This window comes from Rutilus rutilus, assembly GCF_951802725.1.
Source record: "Rutilus rutilus genome assembly, chromosome: 6".
Lineage (NCBI taxonomy): Eukaryota > Metazoa > Chordata > Actinopteri > Cypriniformes > Leuciscidae > Rutilus > Rutilus rutilus.
Genome location: NC_140214.1, coordinates 28,740,653 through 28,765,044, shown reverse-complemented (window position 1 = coordinate 28,765,044; position 24,392 = coordinate 28,740,653). Strand labels below are relative to the sequence as shown.

Here is a 24,392-nt window from a genome sequence, read left to right as displayed (position 1 = left end):
CTGTCTGTCTGTCTGTCTGTTTGTATATCTATCTATCTATCTTTATCTATATATCTATCTATTTGTCTGTCTGTCTGTCTGTCTGTCTGTCTGTCTGTCTGTCTGTCTGTCTGTCTGTCTGTCTGCCTATCTGCCTATCTATCTATCTATCTATCTATCTATCTATCTATCTATCTATTAGGGGTGTGCAAAGCAGACGGTATTTGTATCTGTATTTGTATTTGTTGAGAGGGGAAAAGTATTTGTATTTGTATTTGTATTTGTATTCGAGTAAAATTCAAAATAGGTGTAAAAATCCAGTTTATTTGCGTTACACTTCTAATTTACGTTATAGTGTAAGTATTCTTTAATTATATCCATTATAATAATTATGGATATGCAATATTGGTTGATGTTTTTCCATAAATCCAGCAATGAACATGTAACAAGGAACGTCATTGAAAAGAAAATAACATAACAGCCATTACCTACGTTAACGTTACTCTGTCAACAGCCTATTGTCTAAATTAGGCTACAGAGCTAACAGAGCTACTAGTGTTGTCACGGTACCAAAATGTCAGTATTCGGTACCAATACCTGTGAAAATCCACGGTTCTCGGTAACAATTTCGGTACCAAAGCTTAATTTAGATTAAATGTACATATATTAAAGTGTATATCACGGTTACAAAGATGGAAACTGTAGTATTAAAAACACTTTACAATAATATTCCATTTGTTAGATAACATTAGATAAAATGACCTAACAATAAACAATAGTTAGGCTATATACTGTCGCAATTATTCTCCTTGGGGTTAATTTAAAAATACATTTTTAAAATCAAAAGTTAACATTATTTATGTTAACATTATTTAATGCACAATGAATGAAGTGAACAAACATGACCAATCAAGTATTTGTATTAAATAACATTCACAAACATTAATTAATGTTGTAAAAATATATTGTTCACTCAATGTGTTGATGTTAGATAACGCATTAAGTAATGTTAATGAATGGTATCTTATCGTAGTGTTACCAAACAAGAGATAAAACATGTTTTATTTGACTTGACTGCACTTTTATTTAATCCAAAACTGCATTCATATTTAATTTTAAAAGAGCTTTTTAAACCTGCTAAGAGTTATCCAGCCAAGAATAAGCCTAGAACTGCTTTTCTGACGGACTGATATTAATGACGGCTTTTTATTTCATTTCTCATCTCCATAAATATATCTAAAGCTAATGCAAGGGCTAGAAATCAATTAATTCTTTGCTGATACTTCCTCGTCATCATGAAGAGCGCATTTCGCACCGTTTTCTCCTTTCCACAAGCGCTTGCCCTCCCGTGGCGTCTGTCGTTGCTATGCAGCGCGCCGCTCGCTTCTATTATAAGCGCGCGGCAACATTTGAAATCTGCACGCGCAAAAAAACGCGCTATGTGAACTACCCCTTATGACAACGTGACATTAGCCTAATCCAAAATATTTCAGCCACCACATCAGCAGCACCGCCGGTCGCCATGTCTCATGAGGAAACGCAGCTTTTTGATATAAAGTTTTTCTTGTTCCCGAATACAAATATTTTTAAAAGTATTTGTTCGAAATAAGTATTCGTAAAAAACACATTATTTGTGCCTTTCCGAATACCGTATTCGGGTTCGGCTCCACCCCTACTATCTATCTATCTGTCTGTCTGTCTCTGTATTTCTATCTGTCTATCTATTTGTCTGTCTGTCTATCTATCTGTCTATCTTTCTTTCTGTCTGTCTCTCTATCTGTCTGTCTGCCTGTCTATCTGCCTATCTGTCTGTCTGTCTGTCTGTTTGTATATCTATCTATCTATCTATCTATCTATCTATCTATCTATCTATCTATCTATCTATCTATCTATCTATCTATCTTTATCTATATATCTATCTATTTGTCTGTCTGTCTGTCTGTCTGTCTGTCTGTCTGTCTGTCTGTCTATCTCTCTGTCTGTCTGCCTGTCTATCTGCCTATCTATCTATCTATCTATCTATCTGTCTATCTGTCTGTCTATCTCTGTCTGTATTTCTATCTGTCTATCTATTTGTCTGTCTGTCTGTCTGTCTGCCTGTCTGTCTGCCTGTCTATCTGCCTATCTATATATCTATCTATCTATCTGTCTGTCTATCTATCTGTCTGTCTGTCTGTCTGTTTATCTATCTATCTATCTATCTATCTATCTATCAATCTATCAATCTATCTATCTGTCTATATCTATCTATCTATTTGTGTGTCTGTCTGTCTCTCTGTCTGTCTGTCTGTCTGTCTGTCTATCTCTCTATCTGTCTGTCTGTCTATCTATCTATTTGTCTGTCTATATCTATCTGACTGTCTGTCTGTCTATCTATCTTATAGTATATTCTGTTTGTCTCTCTGGCTGTCCTGTCAGTCATTCCACCGCCAGTCAACTGTGTGTTAACATGTCCCCTCACGCTGTATGTCAAACACATGCAGTTCCTATTGTTGCCACAGTGGTCTTCGGGGTGCTGTGTACGGGCGTTTATCTCGTTTACCGCAACTGGAGGAGTAACAGCACCAAAAGCATGAACTTCGACAACCCAGTCTACCGCAAAACCACAGGAGAGACGGAAGAGGACGAGATTCATATCGGTCGGACTGACGGGCTCGCTGGGCATCACCACCCTTACCCTGGGCCCGTGGTCGGCATGACGCCAGTCGGCACCGGGACGTGCCCTCCATTCATCGCTCTGCCTCTGGGGACCGGTTTACCAGACCCTTCCACTCACTGGTACACAGAGCAACCCACCATCTCTAGTACTAAGTGAAAAGGAGACGACATTAGAAATACTGTGACCGCAGAGAGCAGGACCGACATGTGGATGCCAAGCTATGCAGGAATAGCATTTTATCGAGCTGAATCATTCTTAACATGGCCAGGTTTTAAAGTGAGCTGCAGAATGCTGGAGTGCAAATACTTGGACTACAGGAAAGGGTTATCATTTCAGTCCCATATTCATCTGGTCCATTTTATCGTCATTTTATTGCTGGTTGGAACCACCAGGCCAAGCCTTTTCAAACCTCCATTATTTATATTTATCTTATAATCCTAGGGAAATCTAGCACAGTTACTGGCATTAAATTTACTACTGAATTATTATAACTAGTCTATTAGACTATCAGTGTCCAGCACTTTAGCTAAAGCTGTAGAGAGAGAAAAACATGGAACCCTATTTCTAATTCTAATCTCTTATTGCTTTGTTTGATTTAGGCATGTTTCCAAAATGAATGAATGAATTAACCAAATAATGAAAAATGAATGAATCCATTTATTTAAATTAAAATTAAAATTAAATGAAATATTTTAAAACATCATAAAGTACTTTCTATAGGCTTAATAAAATAAAATCAAATGCGATTACAAAAGTAACATTTCCAGATGTTGGTGACAAGCAATGCAACTGGCAAATGCAAACAAGCAATTTGTGTCATCTCTTCTAATTATAGAAATGTTTAATATTGAAAAAAAAATTATAAACCGTTCAAGAAATGTAAAAAAAATGAACTACATTTCTAAAAACTGCTTACCTGTATCACATAAAAGTTTTATTTTAACAGTCATTGACCAGTAGCCTTATAGTTTAAAGTTAACATAAAATGAACATGGACTTATCTTTCCTATGTGTTTGGTCGTATCACGCGCTACTCATCTGTGCATATTATTCCAAAGAAAAAAAAATTTTCCGAACCAACTTTTGTTCAACCACCTGTCATATGGAGACCACTCTTCATGATCCAATCAATTCCCAATGGATAAAATCAAGACCTGCCCTTTATTCCTCATGAAATACTCAAATTTCATTCAGAAATACGTCACATTATGAAAGTAAAATTAAAGTGCCCCTATTATGCTATTTTAAAGGTTCATCATTTAGTTTTGGAGATCTCCTACAATAGGTTTACACCATCCAAGGTCAAAAAACACTTAATTTTCTCATAATATACATTGCAGCATTACCTCATTTCTCAAAGAGTCTGAAATCGGTTATTTCGAAGAGTCAGTCTCTTTACACTCCTCCTTACTGAGAGCTTACTCTGCTCTGATTGGTCAGACGGCCCAGTCTGTTGTGATTGGTCTACTCTGCTCTGATTGGTCAGACGGCCCAGTCTGTTGTGATTGGTCTACTCTGCTCTGATTGGTCAGACGGCCCAGTCTGTTGTGATTTGTTTACTCTGCTCTGATTGGTCAGACGGCCCAGTCTGTTGTGATTGGTCTACTCTGCTCTGATTGGTCAGACAGCCCACTCTGTTGTGATTGGTCTACTCTGCTCTGATTGGTCAGACGGCCCAGTCTGTTGTGATTGGTCTACTCTGCTCTGATTGGTCAGACGGCCCAGTCTGTTGTGATTGGTCTACTCTGCTCTGATTGGTCAGACAGCCCAGTCTGTTGTGATTGGTCTACTCTGCTCTGATTGGTCAGACGGCCCAGTCTGTTGTGATTGGTCTACTCTGCTCTGATTGGTCAGACGGCCCAGTCTGGTCTATCGCTTACAGCGCATGTCGGAAACTAATCGCCTATTACCATAACAGAATTTCAGCTCTTGAGGCGTCCTCTGTTTGATAAACAGATATACAAACAATAGCGTAGGTTTTTCCATATCAATTCCAGCCGCGAGTCCTTTTGAAGTGCATGCAGTGCATTTGAAGTGTATTCGCAGCGCTGAAAACACCGTCTTCTTGACATGTAGACAACACGAACCAAACTCTTCCAGACTACAGTCAGCTACAACTACAGTGTTCGTGGGCGGGTCAAAGTAGACGTCATTTGCGGGCAGCCAATGAAGACCATAGACTGGCATTATGCAAATGTGTTATATTGTTACATAGGTTTGTAACAGGAAGTGAGAATGGAATTAATGACAACTCGTTTCAGCAGTTCAGAATCGATCATTTTTCTAGGAGACGATAACTTTATTTTCCGTCCACTTTGATCTTTAACACTTTGCAGACCTTTTACATTTACAAACAGCAATATTACACAGAGCATGAAAGGGAATATTCAAAAAAAGCATAATAGGAGCACTTTAATACTAATTTATAATAAAATATGCATTATTAACTTTGGCGAAATACATTTAAGATGGTCAAGTTAGAACCTAAGAACTATTAAAAAATGAGCTATAAACAAAGAAAGATATCAATACAAAATTTGATCTTTTTTTGTCAGTTTCAGCAATATTATCCACTTTTTCTTGGTGTGTTTGCTTCATTCTTTCATTCAGAGACATTCTTTATTCATCACTCACTCGCATGCAAATGAAAAGCCATTGTCCTTGCAATTACGCGAGTGTGTGTTGAGGCCGTGGGGCTCCACCGCACTGCAGCTACAACTTGGCAAGACACTGAAACTGGCAGAGCACGCTGGTTAGTGGAGCAAACCCTATTGTAATCGCACAGAGTCGGCATAGATGCTGTGAGGGTCAGAGCGAGTGCGCTACGCAGCGAGGTCTCATGTGGTTCACACCGAACGGCGTTTTGCTACACGTACACGAGCTGTAATTTCTGAAATGTCACAGTTTCACACGTCTGTTTCTGTTATTGGGGTTGTTGCATGCGGAACAGGTTTGCCGTGCCGCCCACTTGCATTCGCTTTCATGTTGTTGTTTATCTCCTGAGTGGAGAAACGGGGAGAACATAAGCTGATAGTCGCCCCGAGGGTCTAGCATAGCTACAGGCGCTGAGCTAAAGGTTACGTAAGCATTATGTTAACGTCTAAACGCGTTAGAATCACGTTAACGTTGGGAAAAAAGTATCTCAGACTGGCATATGTGCAGACAGCCTGCTCAGCAGATCTAGTGCTCATGCCTCACTGTAAGAGACGTGGCAACCTTTAATGATGCTCTGAAAGGCCATACATTCCAAATGCTGGACATTTATTCGTGCGGTTGTTTTTGACACAGGGGTTCCTCTGCATTCTTCTGTCGTGTGCTGTGGGAATGTTTCGTTTTGTCTCAGGGAGATGGTAGAGAGAGGGATCGGATTACAGTTTATCAATTGGCATCGGAGATACAATGCATCCACTGTCGAGAAAAATGTTGAAAACATAAAATGCATCTTGCTTGCCTTGCAGTGAAGCTGGATGTGATGCATAAAGAGTGGCTTTGGAAAGAGAGATTTCTTAGAGGGCTACATCGTCAATAACTGTTGAAATAGTAGCTGAAATGAATCGGATTGTGTTCTAGTATTGTTGTCTAGGTCACGTTTCACCCTAAAATAAAAAGAAAGATCATTTGCATATAGATATTTTATATTTTTGAAAGATCGCTCTCTGATAAATCTGACAATATTATTACAATTTCAAATCACTGTTTTCTATTTGGATATATTTTGGATATATATATGTAATTTCTGTGATGCAAAGCTGAATTTCCAGCGTCATTACTCCAGTCTTCAGTGTCACATATCATTCTGATATGATGATTTCTGATTATTATCAATGTTGAAAACAGTGGGAAATTGCGATAAATGTTTTTTAAGGATTCGTTGATTAATAGAAAGTTCAAAAGAACATTTATTTGACACAGAAATGTTATATCTTATTTTAATCTTATTAATTTCTTTTTAAATATAGTACTTACCTCAAACAAATACAATCAAATTTGAATGAATACAATTTTCATTGATTTCATACAGTAATAAGTAGATTGTCATGAGAATTGCCAGGGGCAAATGTGTTAATTTGTCAATGCAACAAATCTTAATAGTTCTTGGTTCTCTTTATTTAAAATCTAATTTTGTTATTTCTTTCTTTTGATTTTGTGGTGAAATATGACATGTTCTTGTCAGGTTTCGTGAGATTCACTCATTGAGGCTTTTTTTCCCTCTTTATACTTTATATTATGAAGGTGTCTTGAGTGTTGTATACTTTGAATAGACAAAAGAACATTTTTTTTTTCTCATTAGTGTGTGAAGTAAGATCAGCTGTTCATTCACAGATTCTGCATTCAGATGTTACCTCATTAATATGAAAGAGCATCGCTCTAGGATTTCAAATGAAGACTCCCTCATAAGAGCGGAGCATTAAATATCATGTATGTGTGTGGGGGGTGCGTGCGTGCGCGTGTGTGTGTGTGTGTGTGTGTGTGGATATTAATATGTGCATTCAGAGTGCATGTTTTTGTGGTGTGAAAGTTAAATCTGTGTGTAATGTGATTATGAAATGAGAAGTGTAAATATGTTTTCATACAAATACTTTTGATACACCTTTGTAAAAATGTATATAAGATTTTAGATAACAGTATTGCCTATGAACTAATTTATTTGGAATATATGATCATTGTTTTCTGATGGTAAAATATTATATTCTGCCAAAGTGTTTCTGTGCTGTTGGTATTATTCATTTTTGCTGTTGATATTTTTTTACCTTTCTTTGCATTTGCTTTATTTTTACATTTTTAAATGTTCTTTAATCTAGAACATTTTACTTAAGTAGTTTTATTAAACGACATTGTTATTGCACTATATTTTGCAAACTTTTTTTCTTTCTTTTATTTGGTGCCTTGTTTTGTGATTTTTACGAACGCTGATTTGATTCTGTCTGATCTCCCACTGCATAAACTTTATTGTGGCATAATGTTCTCATTGTATTTCAAATGTTTCTCTTTATATGTATCTATAAATTGGTATAAAAATTAATAAAAAAAATCTGCTGCCATTTGGAGTTTCATTGAATTTTTTTTCTTTTCATAGTAAATGATAAATAGCCAGTAATTAACGATTGAGCCCATATAGCCTAATTATCGGGATGAACTTACCTCCAAACGTGGCCTGCTTTTAAACCCCATTTAAAACCAACCCAGTCTCACAGGAAAAACGTGACGTTTCTGCAAAATGACATTATGTTGCTTCTTGCACGTTTGCGCGACTTTTTCAAAGTGAAATGCCCAGTAAGTGGTGCTATTAACATGTTCACTTTTCAACTGATGAATGTGAATCTGATGTTGCATTATGTTGGTTGTTGTGTGTATTGCGGCAGTTCGTAAATGAAATGTTCAATAAGGGCGCATTTACACTGCAGGTCTTGATGCCCGATTCCGATTTGTTGACTATATCCAATTTTTTTGACGACCTAGCTGACATCTTTTAAAAGTGTCCCATATCCGATATCTGCATTTACACTATACTCAGAGATGGTCTTATTATTGGGAGATACGAGGGTCTGTGGCTCTACCATTGGAAAAAGCGTAACTGCTAACTTGGATCACGTGTGCCATGATGACCAATCGCTTTTGACAATGACGGACTCGCATTGGCAAGGGAATATCCGATCTGTCCGCTTACGTAGCAGATGTAAATGCACAAACATTCACATTAGACTTATTTCCACATATGAATGAGGCCTGAAACTGATCTGAGAATATTGGAACCCATGTGCTTTTTTACAGCTTCATTCATGGGTTATATCCGACCTGTGCCACATGGGAGGAAAAACATCGAATTGGGTCACTTATGTAATTTGGGCCCAAGAGGCGCTAAAAGGTTAATGCTCTATCATGTTTGAAAAAAGCAGAGCACACACTCTAAACACGGCCCTGAACCAAGAGTGAGCTTAAAATGTGAGCTTAAAACACTGAAGCAAGCTACTTTTACAAGTCTTTAAGCTCTTTTATCGTGACTTGTGTTTCACAGGACCCATTATAAGGGCAATGCTGTCTACCAGGTGAGCTACCGAAAAGCCAAACATATGTTGCTGGTTATGCAATACAAACGTCAAACGTTGGAAAAATTACAGGTAGAATGATGTTTGGAGTTGCAAAAAACTGGCAGCAACATTATCGCAATTCTTCATTTTTATGCTTAATTTAAAGGGGTCATATAATGCCATTTTTGTACAAGCTAATATGATTCTTTAGGGTCTAAATTAAAAGTTTGTAATATACTTTAATTAAAAATTCTCATTAGTATTGTAAGAAAACACAAATTTTACCTGGTCAAAAACAGCTGTCTTTAAATGATAATGAGCTTTGCTCACCCCGCCCCTCTGTTCTGTGGGCACACACGTGGAGTGTTGCCTTGACAACAGTTGAGGGTAACGTTATATTTTGAAGAATGGCAGCGGGAGTCTCTGAGGACAATTTGAACCGGAGATGGAAAACAGGACGTTTCTGAATGGTTGGTTAAGGTAATGTCACTTTGATCTATCTTTGTATGTACTGGCAGGGTAGAGTAGTGAGATACGAACGCTATGTGTTTACTGATGTATACGTTAGTTCATTGGCAAATTGATGTTACAGCTAATGGTCATGAAAAACCTTTTACCTTTTTTTCTGTAAATGTAGGCTTGTCCGTGATGCGTAACGTTATCTATGCCGTGTTAGGTACAACTGTCAGGGCTGAAGCACTAACATTTTACTGATCTGTTTAAAAAATAACCAGTCTGTGTCTGTGAGACTATGACAGTCATTAGGCACATAAACAACACATACTCAGACAGGAGTTAATACCTTTTTCAATGTTCTCGTTTATAAAGTGAAATGATTCGCGCAAACATGAAAGCATTGCTGTTGATCGTGGGGATTATTGAGAGACAGCTCGCTCACGAGCGAGGGCGGGTCTGTGTTGAAACGCTGCTGTCAATCAACAATCGTGGGAGGGGCGTCGATTTTGGGACGTCACAAAATCGAACGACTTGGTTTGAGACGGGGAAAACATATAAGGAGATAAAAAAAAAAAACTGGATGGATTTTTATCATTTTATGATGGTTGTGTACAGGCACTGCCAACACACATTTCAGTACAATCAACTTGTAAAATTGCATGTACCATTATATGACCCCTTTAAGATTCTGTTTGTTCTCAAACAAGACATATGGTGTTTCGTCTTCCATTCTAGGACACTATATCTTGTTGGACTGCCTCAGGAATTGTGTCGCTACAGTGAAAAGTGTTTGCTTTTTAACAAGACCACTGTAGCTCAAAATATAATGCTGTGTTGTATACTAACAGCACTTGAATGCTTACCTTTTCCTCAGTGACTTTATGCATATCTAGATGTACATGGCTTCAGATGATTTAATCCCCTAGATACGCAAAATATGTTACTTAAAGATGCCAGAAGGATCGCATTCAATTGTGTTCGTCTTAAATACACAGTCAACCACCCAAAGGATTTGACATGTTTTATTGAATAGTTTAGTTCATTGACATAAAATGGCTAAAAATGAAACTGGGTTAATTACAAAACATTTTCCTGATCAGAGTGGTATAAATGTCTTTACATTTTATTGTCAGTTTATTGTCAGACTGTTATATTTACATTGACAAGCTTTACATTAGCAAACTATTAATGTTATAAATTATAATATTGACATTTTATTGCTGATCTTTCTTAGCAGTAGCTGTACATGAATGTTTAAATGACTGCGAGATCCACGCTAAGACACCTTGCATTTGTCTGAGCTCTTGGTTTCTGTGCGGGCTTTCAGAAGGTCTGCTATCTCTGTATGAGAGGCTTGTGTTGCCAGAGATAACGCACTGCGACCAGCCTAGAGACAAAACACAGATGTATGAATATGATAGATGACAATCCATGAGATTTACTCAGATCTAAACAGCATGTGGATATCATTATGTATTTAGTCTTTATCAAAAAAAATGATTTGAACCACATTTGCCACTGATGTTACCAATTGACATCAGTGGTAAATGCGGTTGAAATCATTTCCCCCCATTTACGCGTGTGTGTGTGTGTGTGTGCGCGTGTGTGTGGTAATTATTCATCATTCCCTGAATGTCATATGGGTGAATTGAACAGGTGGACATTATACAGGAAAAGTCTTTACAGCACCTGCTCTGTTTTAGAGGATTTATTAGTTCTCAGAGCAGATCTTCAGTTGTGTTGATGTGACACAGATGTGACTTGACCAGCATGCTAGTTTCAGCTGTGGACTTGACATATTTCATTTTGTCTTTCGTGCATTCACATTATCTCGCTTTCTTTTCCTTTCTCATTCTCTGATATAGAGGCGAGCTAACACAGAAAGTGATTAGACCAACACCTTATTCCTGGGCTGTCTTTCACATATTCTTTCTGTCGCTGTTTTGAAGAGTGAGGCTGACATCATGTTAACATGAAATGACCGTTTCTGGAGTTCAGACAGGTTTGTGTCCAGCAGGTGGCGCAGTTTTTTACAGTTCAGCTGCCTGGCAGAAACGGCTCTACCAACCCACACTGAACATACTCAAAAGAGCTGTTATCTTCCTCCTACAAAGTTTCATTGTTTTCTTTTTTCACCAAAATATTAAAGACAGACAAAAGCAGCATTTTTATGAAATTTAGGGACAAATTCCACAGCCAATCATATTGACTGAATCGTGTTTGTAATGCCCTTACATTGGAAGTCAAGCCATTATGGAAGGTTTAAAAGCAATAGTGCTGCTTGTAGTGCTGCTTGTATTTTTGTAAAGTCCTGCTTGTATTTTTGTTACAGTGCATAAACTCATGCTCATGCTCACTTCTGTATATTACAAAATATAAATATGCATTCATGTGCAGGTAAATGGGGGAAGCAACATTAAAATTTGCTTCAAAAGTAATTTGACAATGTAAAGATCTAATGTATGTGTAAATATGACAAATATATAAAGCCTGACATTAAAAATGGAATAAGCACCTATTGTGCCTAATAAATATCATTCAGATGAGAAAAACTTTTTCTAGCCGTAAATTAAACAATTGTATAAAGCTATTCATTTGCATGAAAGAATTATAAGCATTTCCTTGTATGCCTGCATATGACAAGAAAGATATTGTGACTATGAATTAACAATTCCTTCTCAAGACAACTGTTAGATGAACGTCTAGTTTGGTGTTTTTATTTTCTGTTAAAGTTTTGGGCTATATCGTGCAAGAGAAATTACCTTGTCTTTTAAATTGACATTGCAGTTTGCTTCCTCCACCAAAACGCGCACGATGTTGACGTTTCCCCGATCACAGGCGCTGATCAGTGGAGTGGTTCCTGCGTGATCCTGGGCATTAGGATCCGCTCCCTGTTCTAGCAGGAGACGCACCATTGGGACACGGCCGTGTCTTACTGCCAAGTGGAGGGCTGTTTGTCCGACCTAAAGACATTTATTTAGAACAGAAGCAAACACATCCATCTTTTGAAACATTACAGAATCTTATGCAAACATTTCAAACAAATCATTTGATATAAAGTGCACACTGTGCCGTCTGGCTGGTAACACCATCACCTGGCCAACACAGGCGTTGACGTCACCAAGCTCCATCAGCTGCTGGACCACTTTCATGTCTCCTGGTGTTTCTACAGCTGTCAAGGAGGCCAGCATGATAGCGGTGTAGCCAGACTTGTTTCTCAGGTCCACTTCACATACACCTAAGTTTAAGCAATCACAGTAAGTGTCTATTAGATTAGGTTAGGGTTTATAGGCCTACTCTTTATAAATATTAAAACTTTTTGTACTGTACTGTAAAGTTTAAATCGAACCCTTTTTCAATTTGCATTGCTAAAACTTTATTTTGATGGTCCCTTTAACACATTCTGTTGACTATAAGTAACTTTGCAACTACACGTCAACTAATTCTCATTAGGGTATTAGTAGACTGTCTGCTTAACATCTGCTAATACTTTATTGTGATGATCCTCCAACAGACATTCTACTGACTATAAGTAACTTTGCAACTACATGTCAAGTTATTCTAACCCAGTCTACTAATACTCTACTGACACTCTAATGAGAGTTGTAGGTGCAACGGTACTTATAGTCAACATGTGCACCATCAAAATAAAGTGAAACCAAAAAATAAAGCTGGAAAGTGAATTTTCAAACAAAGTTGTGTATGGACAGAGTAGCTCTGCTTTAAGCGCTAGTGAGCTGCCTTCCTGTCTACTGCATTTCTAAGGCAATTAAATGGGACTCCACAAGTGACTCATTCGGAACATGTGCACCACACTAAAAATATAGCACTACTCACAAGAAGCACAAAAGAGACTAAACCGACGATTGATTTATTGAGTTTGACGTTAGCATGTTGCTATATGCAGAGCATTAAAAGACAGCACACACTATAATCCATTGTCCAAGATGAAATAAAGCCCATGTATGTATACATAGATGCCACATTTGACCACTCCAGACACTTCGGCTTGCCCGCCATCTTGGAACGGTCAGCGTGTCGTCACTCACAGTAAGAATCAATGATGCCACAGCATTGCGCAGCTTCTGGTTGTGAAACATCCAAGATATAAATTCTCAAAGAAATGGGATAACCTTTCACAGGTGAGAATCTGTTGGTTTGTGTTTTTATATGTATTAACTCAATATTACAAGTTTTTACCATGGTACTTTTTAATGTTTTAGCTTTTTCTATGGTAACTTTTTAATGCCGTGTTAGCTGATACCTCCGTCTTGTATTGTGTTAGTTTATCAAAATCATCTGCTGAAGTCTATTTCATATATAGATATTCATACATGCATCTAACTACGGTTGCAGATGTTCAGTCAACTTGCTCTCGAATGTGACAAATGAGTTCCCTCGACAAAATGCCAATAGGATTTTTCAGTTGGCTTTTAGATTTTTGCTGATCACTGTGAAAACAGTGAATGTGACCCTTCCCACTGAAGTATATTTTGCTTTCATTGGTGATTCTATAATGTAATTTTCTACATCACAACGAAACACTTGTTTTAAAGCATTGATTTACAAGTAGTTAAAAAAGGAGACAAAAGAACAGTGAACATATTACCACTTACCTGTGTCTAAAAGGACCTTTACGATGCTGAAGTTACAATTAGACACGCTATAATGCAGGGCGGTGTTCCCATTGTCATCCAACATGTTGACCAAGAACTGAAGGACTGTAGGTGTTCGTGAATTAACCTCACTGAGATACAAAGCAACAATATCGGGACATGCCCCCTCTTCAGCAGAGACATGAAACCATTGCTGGAACACAACAGTGAGAGCCTTGCTCTGCAAATCAGCAAAGAAGACCAGATCTGAAGTTAGCACTCAAAAGAGGGATACAACAATAGCAACAAACAAAACAACAGAATCCTTTTTAAGCATATGGTACTGAGAGGATTGAAAAACTTTAACTGGCAGTCTAACTGGCAGAGTCAATGTTAGCAAAGGAAGTAAATATTCATTTAAGGTTTCACACCTGGCTCGTTTGGAGTGTTTGTTTCAGAACCTGGTACGTTTCCCCTCCTTGGTTCGGTTCGTTAAGGCATGTATGAACAAAGCAATCGTGCTCGGACCCACAACAAAAATAACGCCTAAAAAAAGGTGGTCTCGACCCACTTAAAAAAAAACTCTGGAGCGGTTGGCTTGTGGTGAGGAAGCAATCCCACCCAACATACCAATGAATGTACAGAATCACAATGTACAGTATGAATGAAAAGCAATAGTTTGTTTTACTAATGCCTCTCAAAATTAATTGTGGGTTAGCAAAGATGAAGTGAAATGCCTGATTGAAATTTGGTCGGATTAACATATTTTAGAACAACTGTCCAAAACGTATAAAAATAACAAAGTTTACAAGGTGTTTAGCAAGAGTCTCAAGAGATGGGCTTTAATCGCTCAATGGAACAGTTCAGCACAACGACGGAGGCACGGAGCTGATGGATGATGAGCGGAATGCACACAGATGTGCACAAAGATGCACTTTGACTAATGAGAGGATAGTTTACTCGCACAAGACTTGTATTAACAAATTTTGGTCCATTTAGAAATATTGGCTTGTGAAAGAGAACAGAACCAAGAAGAAATTGCAGCACTGTAACAATCTGAATCCCTGTTTCGGATCAAAGCAAACGATCTACAGGCCTGAAAACACCCAAGGGTTTGATAGTTCATGTCTCATTCCCTGCAGGGATTGGACCAGCAAACATTCGGTTACTAGCTTTAAGTTATTACACACCACTGCCGAAAATAGGTCATTAATGTGCAAGTTGGGAATGTTAAATATAAACTAGTGAGTTTGAATATTACCGTTTCGTCATCAGGTTCTGACACTTTATCCATATGGTCTTTAAGGAAACAACATGCCTCTATGAAATCTTTATTAACAGCTTCCCTAGAAAACAAAATAAGTTGTTTTCCATTTGTGTTTAAAATTTATAAGAAAGCTACTGAAAGATATTGTTGTAACATCTAAAGATGAATTCAGTTGCGCTCACCTGTTTGCCTTAATTGCCAGGGATTTCTGATCCGAATCCACTCTCAAACAATCGGGATCCTTCCTCTCTTCCTCTATCTGATCCTCTAGAGCTCTTCCCTGACTTATTTGCTTGTGCAGATCGTCTTCTTTTGTGGTCTCTACATATACGACATCTTCTGTAGGTTTGAATTCTGTATTTTTACTTTTAAGTGTCTGCAGACTGGAGTCCATTGTCCATGTGGTCCATAGTTTGCCTTCCTCCTGTGTCGTATTCTTGTTGAGGTCAGAATCCACTTCTGTATGCTCTTGTAGTTTGATAGCATTACTTACTCCCTCTGTCTCCGCACTCCCACTTCAGAAAGTTGAAGGTCAAAGAGCATTAGTATTCTGCAGTTACTGTTTTAGTGAATTAGTCTGTAAAAAAAAGTGCACAATGTGGGGATATGTATTTACCTTTCTCTTGTGCTGACTTTACACAAATGTTCTGTCTTGGGGTTCTCTTTCACAACTGGACGAATTCCCTTCATTTTATAGTCTTGAAATTCACAGAATGGCCACAAAAGATAAAAATGCATTATACACATTTTTAATAATGTCATATATTGGCAAGAATATTTTTTTATTATACACGGTCAGAAAAAGAGCATGTAGAGCAGCTTATCACTAGGACAGTACCCTCAACAAATCAACATTTTTAGCTTATCAACCCCTAAAGGTTGCATATTATTACCTTTTGAGGGTAATGCCCCAGTGGCAAGCTGTTATATCCTTAGAGGTACGACTAATTGTAGAGTCATACCTGGTTGAGAAACATCCCCAGCAGGAAACACATAGAGGGATAGAAGGGTGACTAAAGTTGCTAACTGCTCTTGAATGGTGCAGACCCTTGGCGGCAAATGATCGAATGACATTTGTCCTGATGAGTCGCCTTTGCAAAGGCATTCCCACTGCTCCTGAAGGAGCTCTTGCAATCTTTTCACATGGTGCTCCATGTCTGCATGTGATACTGGAGGTTGATCCAGAACTTGAGGGGGGATTCCCTCCTCTGTTGGCATCTCTTGCTCACTTATTAGTGGTTCCTGCAATTCTACCACAGGTTCAAGATTGTGTTTACTTGCTAAGAATATCTCAGATGAAATCTCCCTGGCCAGTGTGTGCCCCATTACAGGCTGTATAGTCAACTGCTTAATCTTCTCATCTTTGAGATGACTCTCCTCTACTTGCTGCTTCAGCAGAGTTCTTGTCTTATCCAGCTCTACCTCCAGTTCATGAAGTTTCTGTTCCAACAAAACAACTTTCCTCTGGAGAGTTTCAGTGAGAGACTTGGTTTTGTCTCCATTATCTAAGATATCCTTTTCTCTTGAGACTGTCTTATATCTTTCTATCTCTGAAAGAATTCTAGTTGAAGGCATTGCAACTGCATCAACTTGTTCAGAAGAAGCCTTGACATTTTCCTCAAGCCGGTCATATTCTCGATTCATCCAGTCATCACTTGCTTTGTCTTGATTTTCTCTGGCAGACGAGGGACTGCCCCAGTTATTTATGTGTAGAGAAGCAGTAGGAACATTCAGTGGCCCAGTGGTTTTGTTTTGGGAATGTGACTGGACTAAAAGCCTCTCTCGCTCCTCCTGCAAAATACATATCTGAGCTTTGAGCTCAGGAATGACTCTGATCTCCTCTTCCAATTCCCCAACTCGTTCAAGTGCTGCTGTGAGCCGCTGGAGGGTCCCATTTGCCCTACCCATCCTGCTGTCGGATGTATGGAATACATCTTCAGAGGAACCATTTTCCCGCATTAGATATTCCTTGGGGCTGCTGGGGCTAGTTGGACCATCGGTTGACTCAGAGTGTTTTCTCAGTAAAACAGTCAAGGGTAAACTGGAGGCTCTCAAGAGATTTGGCCTGACATAATGTCCTAAAGGCTGCTCATCAAAAGCCTGAATATCAGCATCCATCTCTGCAGATGTAAAGGACTTGTAGATGGGCTCTCTCCTCCTGGCATAGCCAGCAGACACACTGTCACTAGATCGAAACTCAAAATGTTGTTGAGAGTCTCCTAGTTTGGTTTTGGGCCATAAAGTACTGATGGAGCTCCACTCTGTAGTTCTGCACCCATAACCTGGAAGGCTTAAGTTACGTGACAGGGCACCATTATTTCGCCCTCTTTGCCTTCGCTGCATTGGCACCCTCCTAATGGTGTTGCCCTTCTCAATGTCATCCACATATTTAAGGAAGTCCAGGTCCAGATGGAATCCATAGGGTGTCTCTACAGAATAGGAGGGTGGTCTTCTTTGGCTCCCATTCTCTTTTGGAGAGATGCCATTCGCTAAAAGAAAAACACAAAGCTGTGTTGTAGAAGTGATGCACAGCATCCAAATTGCTCCAAATTTATTCAGATCGTTGGAAATGTTACGACTTAGCAAAAACTGGGTGATTCATACCTTTTTGGGTATCCATTGTTCTTAGCATAAGTCTGTCTTCAGCTTCATGTGGCTTTTGGTTTGTGTCTCTTACCCCCTGAGGACAAAGATACATTTCTGTTACTTTTGATGTGTTTAATTTAACAGAATCAAGCACTTCTGAGTGTTGGGAACACAAGTTGAGGTGAGAGTAGGTTGTGCATTAGTATTCAGCAGGTTTACAGAGCCAGTCTCTTTCTTGTTTGTCTCTCTCTCCATCTCTCTCTTTGACCACGCAGCACTTTCAAGGCACCACAGAAGCAGCCACAGCCTAAACAATGTGAGCTATGCAGTAAACACACAAACAGCTGAGACCAAACACTTCCACTGGCTCACATACACACAGACAACCACAGATGCACTCCTTGGCATAGCTCACACGTGTTGAAGAAATACATCTTATCAAAAATTGCAGCCATACTTCCTTCATACCTGTCTGTCCCACCATTCTTATCTATTGATAGAGATAAGCCAGACATATGGGCTGATCTTTTTTTGGTTATGAGATACCTCAGTTCCCGCTAAGGCAAACTGATCTGAAAGAACTGATATAACAAGCAAGGTATATGGGCACTGTCAGACAAAAAAAAATGCATTGCTGAGACTGTCTTCTGCTGACAGGAAAATGGGGCTGCAGGATTCTTGCCTGAAACACACTCATAGAAAGTTTCCTGACAAATGTTTCCTGTATCCTGAAAATCCATAAATAGCCAGTAAGCCGGGGGTGTTCAATCCTGCTCCTGGAGGGCCACCTTCCAGCAGAGTTTATCTCTAGCCCTAATTAAACACACCTGAACCAGTAAATCAAGGTCTTCGGTATCACTAAAAACTTCCAGACAGTTGTATTTGAGGTCAACTCTGCAAGACAGACAGTGGGCCTCTATGAGCAAGAATGGACACACATTTTTAACATAAACAAGTATGTGCACATTTACTTATCATGACCCCTGCATCGCCTCTACTAGGGATGTGCCCAATGCCGAATACCTTATTCAGAAAGGCACGATCATATCTTCAAAACAAATTCTACAGAATAAAAGGAGAAATATTCAGCAGACCCATTCACTCCTTATGTTTGCTGGATAACAGGTTAGCTAGGAGTATAGCATAGGATGAGATTATACATAAACCTCTAAAATCACTATGCAAAAAATGAGTGTGTGAAGTGAAGGATTGTAAACTTTATGAATTAAATGAGCAAAGTGTGATCGCAAAACTAATAGCCACATTGCTATATCTCAACCAGAGCTTTTACAAGAGTGATATCAACTAAACTACTACATCTTACACATTTGCTACTACTTGATATGTTTATTTAAATGTTGTACCATATGATATCTTTCTGTCTCTCTTCACTCTCTGTCTGACAAATGTATTGTTCAGATTTGCATACAAATGCGATGTGTAAAGACACAGAATGTGATGTTAATGCCCCCTTGAGTACTTGTGTAGAGTATATTTCTGGCCTGAAACTTTATTCGCACCACTATTACAAAAAACTGTAATATAAATACTAAATCATTATGAGTGCTGGTAATTGTTTCTAGCACACAACCAGCTTTCATGCAGAATCTTAATTCAGCTACTGTTATAGATTTGGGATTTACTTGGTCACTTTCACAATGTAGTCTGTGTTCACTGAGTACGGCACACTCCATTTCACAGTAATGATTATTGTTCACTTTCCTTTTTTGCCGCACTCAGGGAAAAAAATATCCCTCCTCTCATTAAATGCATTTCTCTCCACAGCATTCTTTCTTACACCACAAATTGGATTGAAACTCATGACAAACTAAAAACTGCTACCGCTGTAAGAACAAAATTTGAAACACAGTGTCCTCTGAAAGGAAAGGTTTTAGGTCAGGCTTGGAGGATGAAAAAAAAAAAAAAGACCAAACTGGAAACTTTAGAGGAACAAACATTTCCTCCAAAGAGTTTCAAACTAGTCGGCTAAACCTTGAAGTTTTTACTTCATATACAGGGAAACTTTGCTGCACAATCCATAAATTATAAATGACTGTGTGGCTTTTCTCTTCTCACTAAAAAGGTGTCAGATGACAATACCTGTTCTCTGTTTCTTCTCTGAATAGCATATGTTATGCTAGCTGTGTTTTGACATGCTCCTTTAACAACTCAAGTGGGCCTGATTCACTTTTACATAAAACAGACTGCTGGTCCTGCACACTTTCTCACTCACTCACATTTATAACACACACAATAGACAGACGTTTCACTCTTCCTGTTTGGCCCTGTAAGTGGTGTGGTTTCCTTGGCTCAGATCCTCATTCTTTCTCCTCTGTTTGGAGTTGGCTGGAGGACTGAAGCCAGAGATCGGTTCTCCTGCTCTCTGACCCCCATCACCCTTTCACTTTATGGAGAGAGGGTGTGTTGAAGAGTCTCTGCTACTGGAGAATGACTACTGTGAGAAAAGACACACTCTATCTATCTATCTATCTATCTATCTATCTATCTATCTATCTATCTATCTATCTATCTATCTATCTATCTATCTATCTATCTATCTATCTGTCTGTCTGTTCCATCTTTATTCCCGATTTTTTCCATGTCCACAGTATTTGGACCATGTCGACAATCTTGGCTCTTTGCCAACAGCAATATGCACACGCACACCAGTTACACGAGAAGACGTGTGTGCAGCAAAGTAAATTCAGACTCACTGTATAATCAAACACACGTGAAACATTCAGCACGAAGCGTCTGAGAAAAATTCAAAAAGAGTCTTTTCAAGTCACCATCTGAAACCTCCTGTCACACAAACTAAGCAACCCAGGACGTCTCTCTATTGTTTTAGCGAAACAATCACTTCATCAGATTTGAGATTTGGACTTCCTGAGAATTTGTTTGTGCAAAATGAACAAATTACACGTAGGCTATCTTGTGGCTATCAAAACGACACACCCAAATTACACTAAAAACTTTTTCTTTCTTTTTTGCAATATTCTAATAGAGTAAACAAATTAAAATAAATTAGTGGACATCCAGAGTTAAATTAAATAAACTTTTGCTCAAACTCTTTGACTCTACGGTAACACTTTAGTTTAGGGTCCAATTCTTACTATTAACTAGTTTCTTATTAGCATGCATTTTACTAGGATATTTGCTGTTTATTAATACTTATGAAGTAAATATTAATGCTTTATTCTGCATGATCTCTTAATCCCACCCAATACTTAAACTTAACAACTGTCTTACTAACTATTAATAATCAGTCATTAGGAGTTTGAGGCACAAGTAATAGTTAATAGTAAGAATTGGACCCTAATCTAAAGTGTGACCGACTTTTCTTCTCTGAGTTCTTTATTTATACAATGAGACAGAATTAAATCTTTATTTTAGGGCTGTATCTTACCTTAAATATCACAGGTTTGGCATTGTGTCTTCTCCGTGCTGAAGTGTAGCCTGTTCACCTCTTCACTTTTCTCCTTCATCTGAGAGGCTTCAGAGGGGAAGGCAGACCAAAGACATTCAAGCAATGCCAATGTAAAATTCTTGCAAAACATAAGCAGTGTTATTGTGTGTGGAACAGGAGGTGGGATGTAGGCACTCGGGCCTTTCATGGCTCCGCCCCGTCCAATCAGAGCCGGTGGGTGGGAGGCAATCTACATAATTCCTCCAATGAAAGAAAGAGGGCGGGCTGAACAACTGAGAGGTGGGCGGGGCTTTGTGCATAACTGCAACTGAGGGATGTTTCTCAAAACAGGATTCATGTGATGGCAGGGGGCCCGAGATTACTTGAAGAGGACTGGGGCACTCACAAAACTATTCCCACATGAAACTGGGTGAAAGAGGACCCCAAAGTAACCTGTCAAAATCTCAGAGCACACACACACACACACACACACATGCCCACCCACACACTTTAAGTGTAATTCAATCCACTGTAACTTAGTGCTCACCATCCATTATAATCATGAAAATAGTTCAGGGCTTTTTTATGAGTACAGGGCACAGAGTGTTTGAGGCTCCTTCAGGACATGCCATTCATTCTTTATGTATCTCCTTTCTCCTCTGGTCTTCTTTTTAATAGTATTATTGTAGATCAGCATCAACCAGGTGGTGCTTATTGATCATAGAAAACAAGGCTGACTACTTTTACAACTGATTAAAAAGCTGAAAAGGAATGTCCTTTTTTTCCCTTTTAGTTTCCCATGTGAAGTATAGCATACTTATAAAAAGAGTGCTTATTACATACTTTAAACGAATATACTTGTGTGCAAACTGAATGTAATGTTTTCAGACACTTGATTGCATGTTAGTTACAATTAAATAAAATGTATTATAATTTAAAGATATATTACATGCATTAGTGGATTTTGACCCACTTATGTAGGACTTAAGTATATGTGTAATTTCATAATTACTTTTATTGTCTTTGAAATATGGTTAAAGTGTACTGACATGCATTTATGGTAAACTAAAATATACTTTAATGTAATTTTACTGAAGCTGGTATAGCCTATATGTTATGTATTGTAATAGATTTGTAATCACACATGTGTTGTAGTTGCAATTTAGTACATTTGGAGTATATTAACTTTAAATATCATATCAAATAACACACTACAGTAACATTTTAATCAAGCACTTTACACTTAACACACACTTAGTATGTTAGTCAACACATCAAAATAAGTGTACTTTAAAGCATGACAAAAGATTATTAAAACAATGGTTTAAAATGTACTTTAAAGTAAAACTTTTAATTTGACATTATTACAAAGTACACTTTTTAAAAGTGCAGTGCATAAAAAAAAAAAACTTTTTGACTACAATTTGATGGTTTGCATGCTTGTGGCTCTATGCTCTATACCCAGTAGCCTATATAATGTGTAAAGTCACTTGGTGGAGCTAACTATGAAAATTACAGGAACAATCTAACAGTTTGACTAACATGCAATGTGGGACATAAAACAGCCTCAAGAAAATGCATGGCTTGCATGTGACACCCACCAAACAGAATGACTTCAGTCATCTGAGGTGGTCCTGCATGAGTGATGGGAACAAGCGTGCATAGCTAGACTTCCACAACTCAGTGACAAAAGAAACATGCAGGTCCACTTTCCTTTTGCTAATAGCAGCCAGTTGCTTTTGTCAGTTTGTCATTCTTGATATTTTTTTTTATTTTTATAGACTTAACACTGTTTACACTGTGTGAAGCAAAACACATTTTAAAATAAAATATTGTTATTTTTTCATCAGAATATCAGACAATTTGCAAGTCTCTGTTCATCATCATCTACATTTGATTGGGTTATATAGCAGAAGAAAACAATTCTTAAATTGAGATTTTGTTTATAATACAACTTAGGGGTTTTTTTTCTACAGCTTTGTTACCTAAAATCGTCCCGCATTTTTTGCTCAACCTTATGTTATGACTTCCCCCCTTTAAAAACAATGATATATTTAGAGAAGATATAAACTATGTAAATTAAATAAACCATGTATTTTTAAATGATATGAAGTCCAAACTGACGTACTGGTTTGAAATAATGTGATTTATAAATAAATAAACTCTTTGTGCAAGGCTATAACCACATAATATTTTTTCTTACTCTCATAATATTTTGTCTCTGACAGTTATAGCCCTGGTACTTTGGGTCTAAGAGTGGGAAAAGGCACAAATGGCACAGTTTCCTGAAAACGTCTCAGGTTTCGACTAACCATAGTTCCCTGAGTAGGGAACTCACGCTGCGTCGATGCCGCTTTGGGAACGCCCCTGTGTGATTGCGTCTGAAGCACATGTGTCAACTAGTGACGGGTGACGTCACAACCAGGAAAGGATAAAAGCACATCTGGTCTGACAGGCGTTAGCTTCGAAAAAGCCGAAGCAAGACTCAGGGATCACAGGGATGTAGGAGGTATGGCAAAGTGACGCAGCGTCTCATTCCCTACTCAGGGAACTAGGGTTACAGTCGTAACCTGAGACGTTCCCTTTCAAGGGAACTTGCGCTGCGTCGATGACACTTTGGGAACGAGAATGCCCGAACGCCATACGGCCAAGAACCTGTCGTGTTAAAACTGTCACGACATGAGAACTCTAGACCAAGGGGTATCCATGTCTAGGTCATAAAATCTGACAAACGTGAGCGCCGAAAACCAGCCCGCTGCATCACAAACTTCTTGAAGGGACACCCCAGAAATTAGGGCCTTGGAGGCCGCCATACCCCTTGTAGAATGGGCTCTAGTGGCCAAAGGTGAAGGCTGGCCCACAACCTCATATGCAAGAGAGATAGCCTGGACTATCCATTGGCTAACGGTCTGTTTGGATGCAGAAAGGCCTTTTTTAGGGCGCCCAAAGCATACCAGCAGCTGATCAGACTTTCTCCAAGAGGCTTGAAGGGAGCGACAGATAAACCTTCTAGAACAAGAGCCAGATCCCAAGCTGGAACTCTAGTAAGAAATGCAGGCCTTAGCCTCAGGGTGCCACGAAGGAAACGTATTATAAGAGGATCTCTTCCGACAGATAAACCCCCCAGGGGGGCATGGTAGGCTGCAATGGCCGCAACATAAACCTTCAGTGTGGAAGGAGATAACCCTGAAGCAAAACGATCATGCAGGAACTCAAGTATTGAACCAACAGTGCAATTAACTGGATCCCATTGTCGTAGATTACACCAAGAGGTAAAAACTCTCCATTTCAGGGCGTATAGCTTCCTCTATATCCTGGAGCCCTGGTGTGCAGAATGGTCTCCACAACCTCTGTTGAGAGACCAGAGTCTATGAGTCGGCCCCCCTCAGAGGCCAGACCCACAGGTTGAATGTTT

General features: G+C 38.7%; 2 protein-coding genes across 3 annotated transcripts in view; one reads left to right on the top strand and one right to left on the bottom strand.

The window, feature by feature from the left end:
- The window catches only part of LOC311292627 (low-density lipoprotein receptor-related protein 8-like), an 85,823-nt gene extending 82,554 nt beyond the window's left edge, over nucleotides 1–3,269 (top strand). Inside the window, exon 18 of one of the 2 annotated variants that reach the window (XM_084412365.1) lies at nucleotides 2,481–3,269. In XM_084412365.1, the coding sequence (XP_084268491.1) occupies nucleotides 2,481–2,794 (314 nt within the window). In that variant the 3' untranslated portion in view covers nucleotides 2,795–3,269. Of the gene's footprint in view, nucleotides 1–2,462 lie in introns of both variants that reach the window. The other variant, XM_084412364.1, reaches the window with a different exon arrangement.
- A 6,861-nt stretch (nucleotides 3,270–10,130) lies between these two features.
- On the bottom strand, nucleotides 10,131–21,147 carry LOC311292626 (KN motif and ankyrin repeat domain-containing protein 4-like). The gene is made up of 10 exons (XM_084412363.1): nucleotides 20,978–21,147; nucleotides 17,590–17,665; nucleotides 15,948–17,474; nucleotides 15,602–15,683; nucleotides 15,168–15,500; nucleotides 14,980–15,064; nucleotides 13,740–13,959; nucleotides 12,219–12,361; nucleotides 11,886–12,086; nucleotides 10,131–10,510 (listed from the first exon to the last, which is right to left on the bottom strand). Exons 2-10 carry the CDS (start codon nucleotides 17,615–17,617, stop codon nucleotides 10,400–10,402), a joined length of 2,730 nt encoding a protein of 909 aa, XP_084268489.1. The 5' UTR covers nucleotides 17,618–17,665; nucleotides 20,978–21,147; the 3' UTR covers nucleotides 10,131–10,399.
- Between the last annotated feature and the right edge of the window lie 3,245 nt (nucleotides 21,148–24,392).

Excerpts from the sequence above, each read along its gene's own strand:
- LOC311292626 (XM_084412363.1), bottom strand. The coding sequence starts at position 17,617 with ATGCTAAGAACAATGGATACCCAAAAAG. Across the intron at positions 15,501-15,601 it reads AAAGTCAGCACAAGAGAAAG|TGGGAGTGCGGAGACAGAGG; the intron begins GTAAATACATAT and ends AACTTTCTGAAG. Across the intron at positions 13,960-14,979 it reads CAGAACCTGATGACGAAACG|AGCAAGGCTCTCACTGTTGT; the intron begins GTAATATTCAAA and ends GCTGATTTGCAG.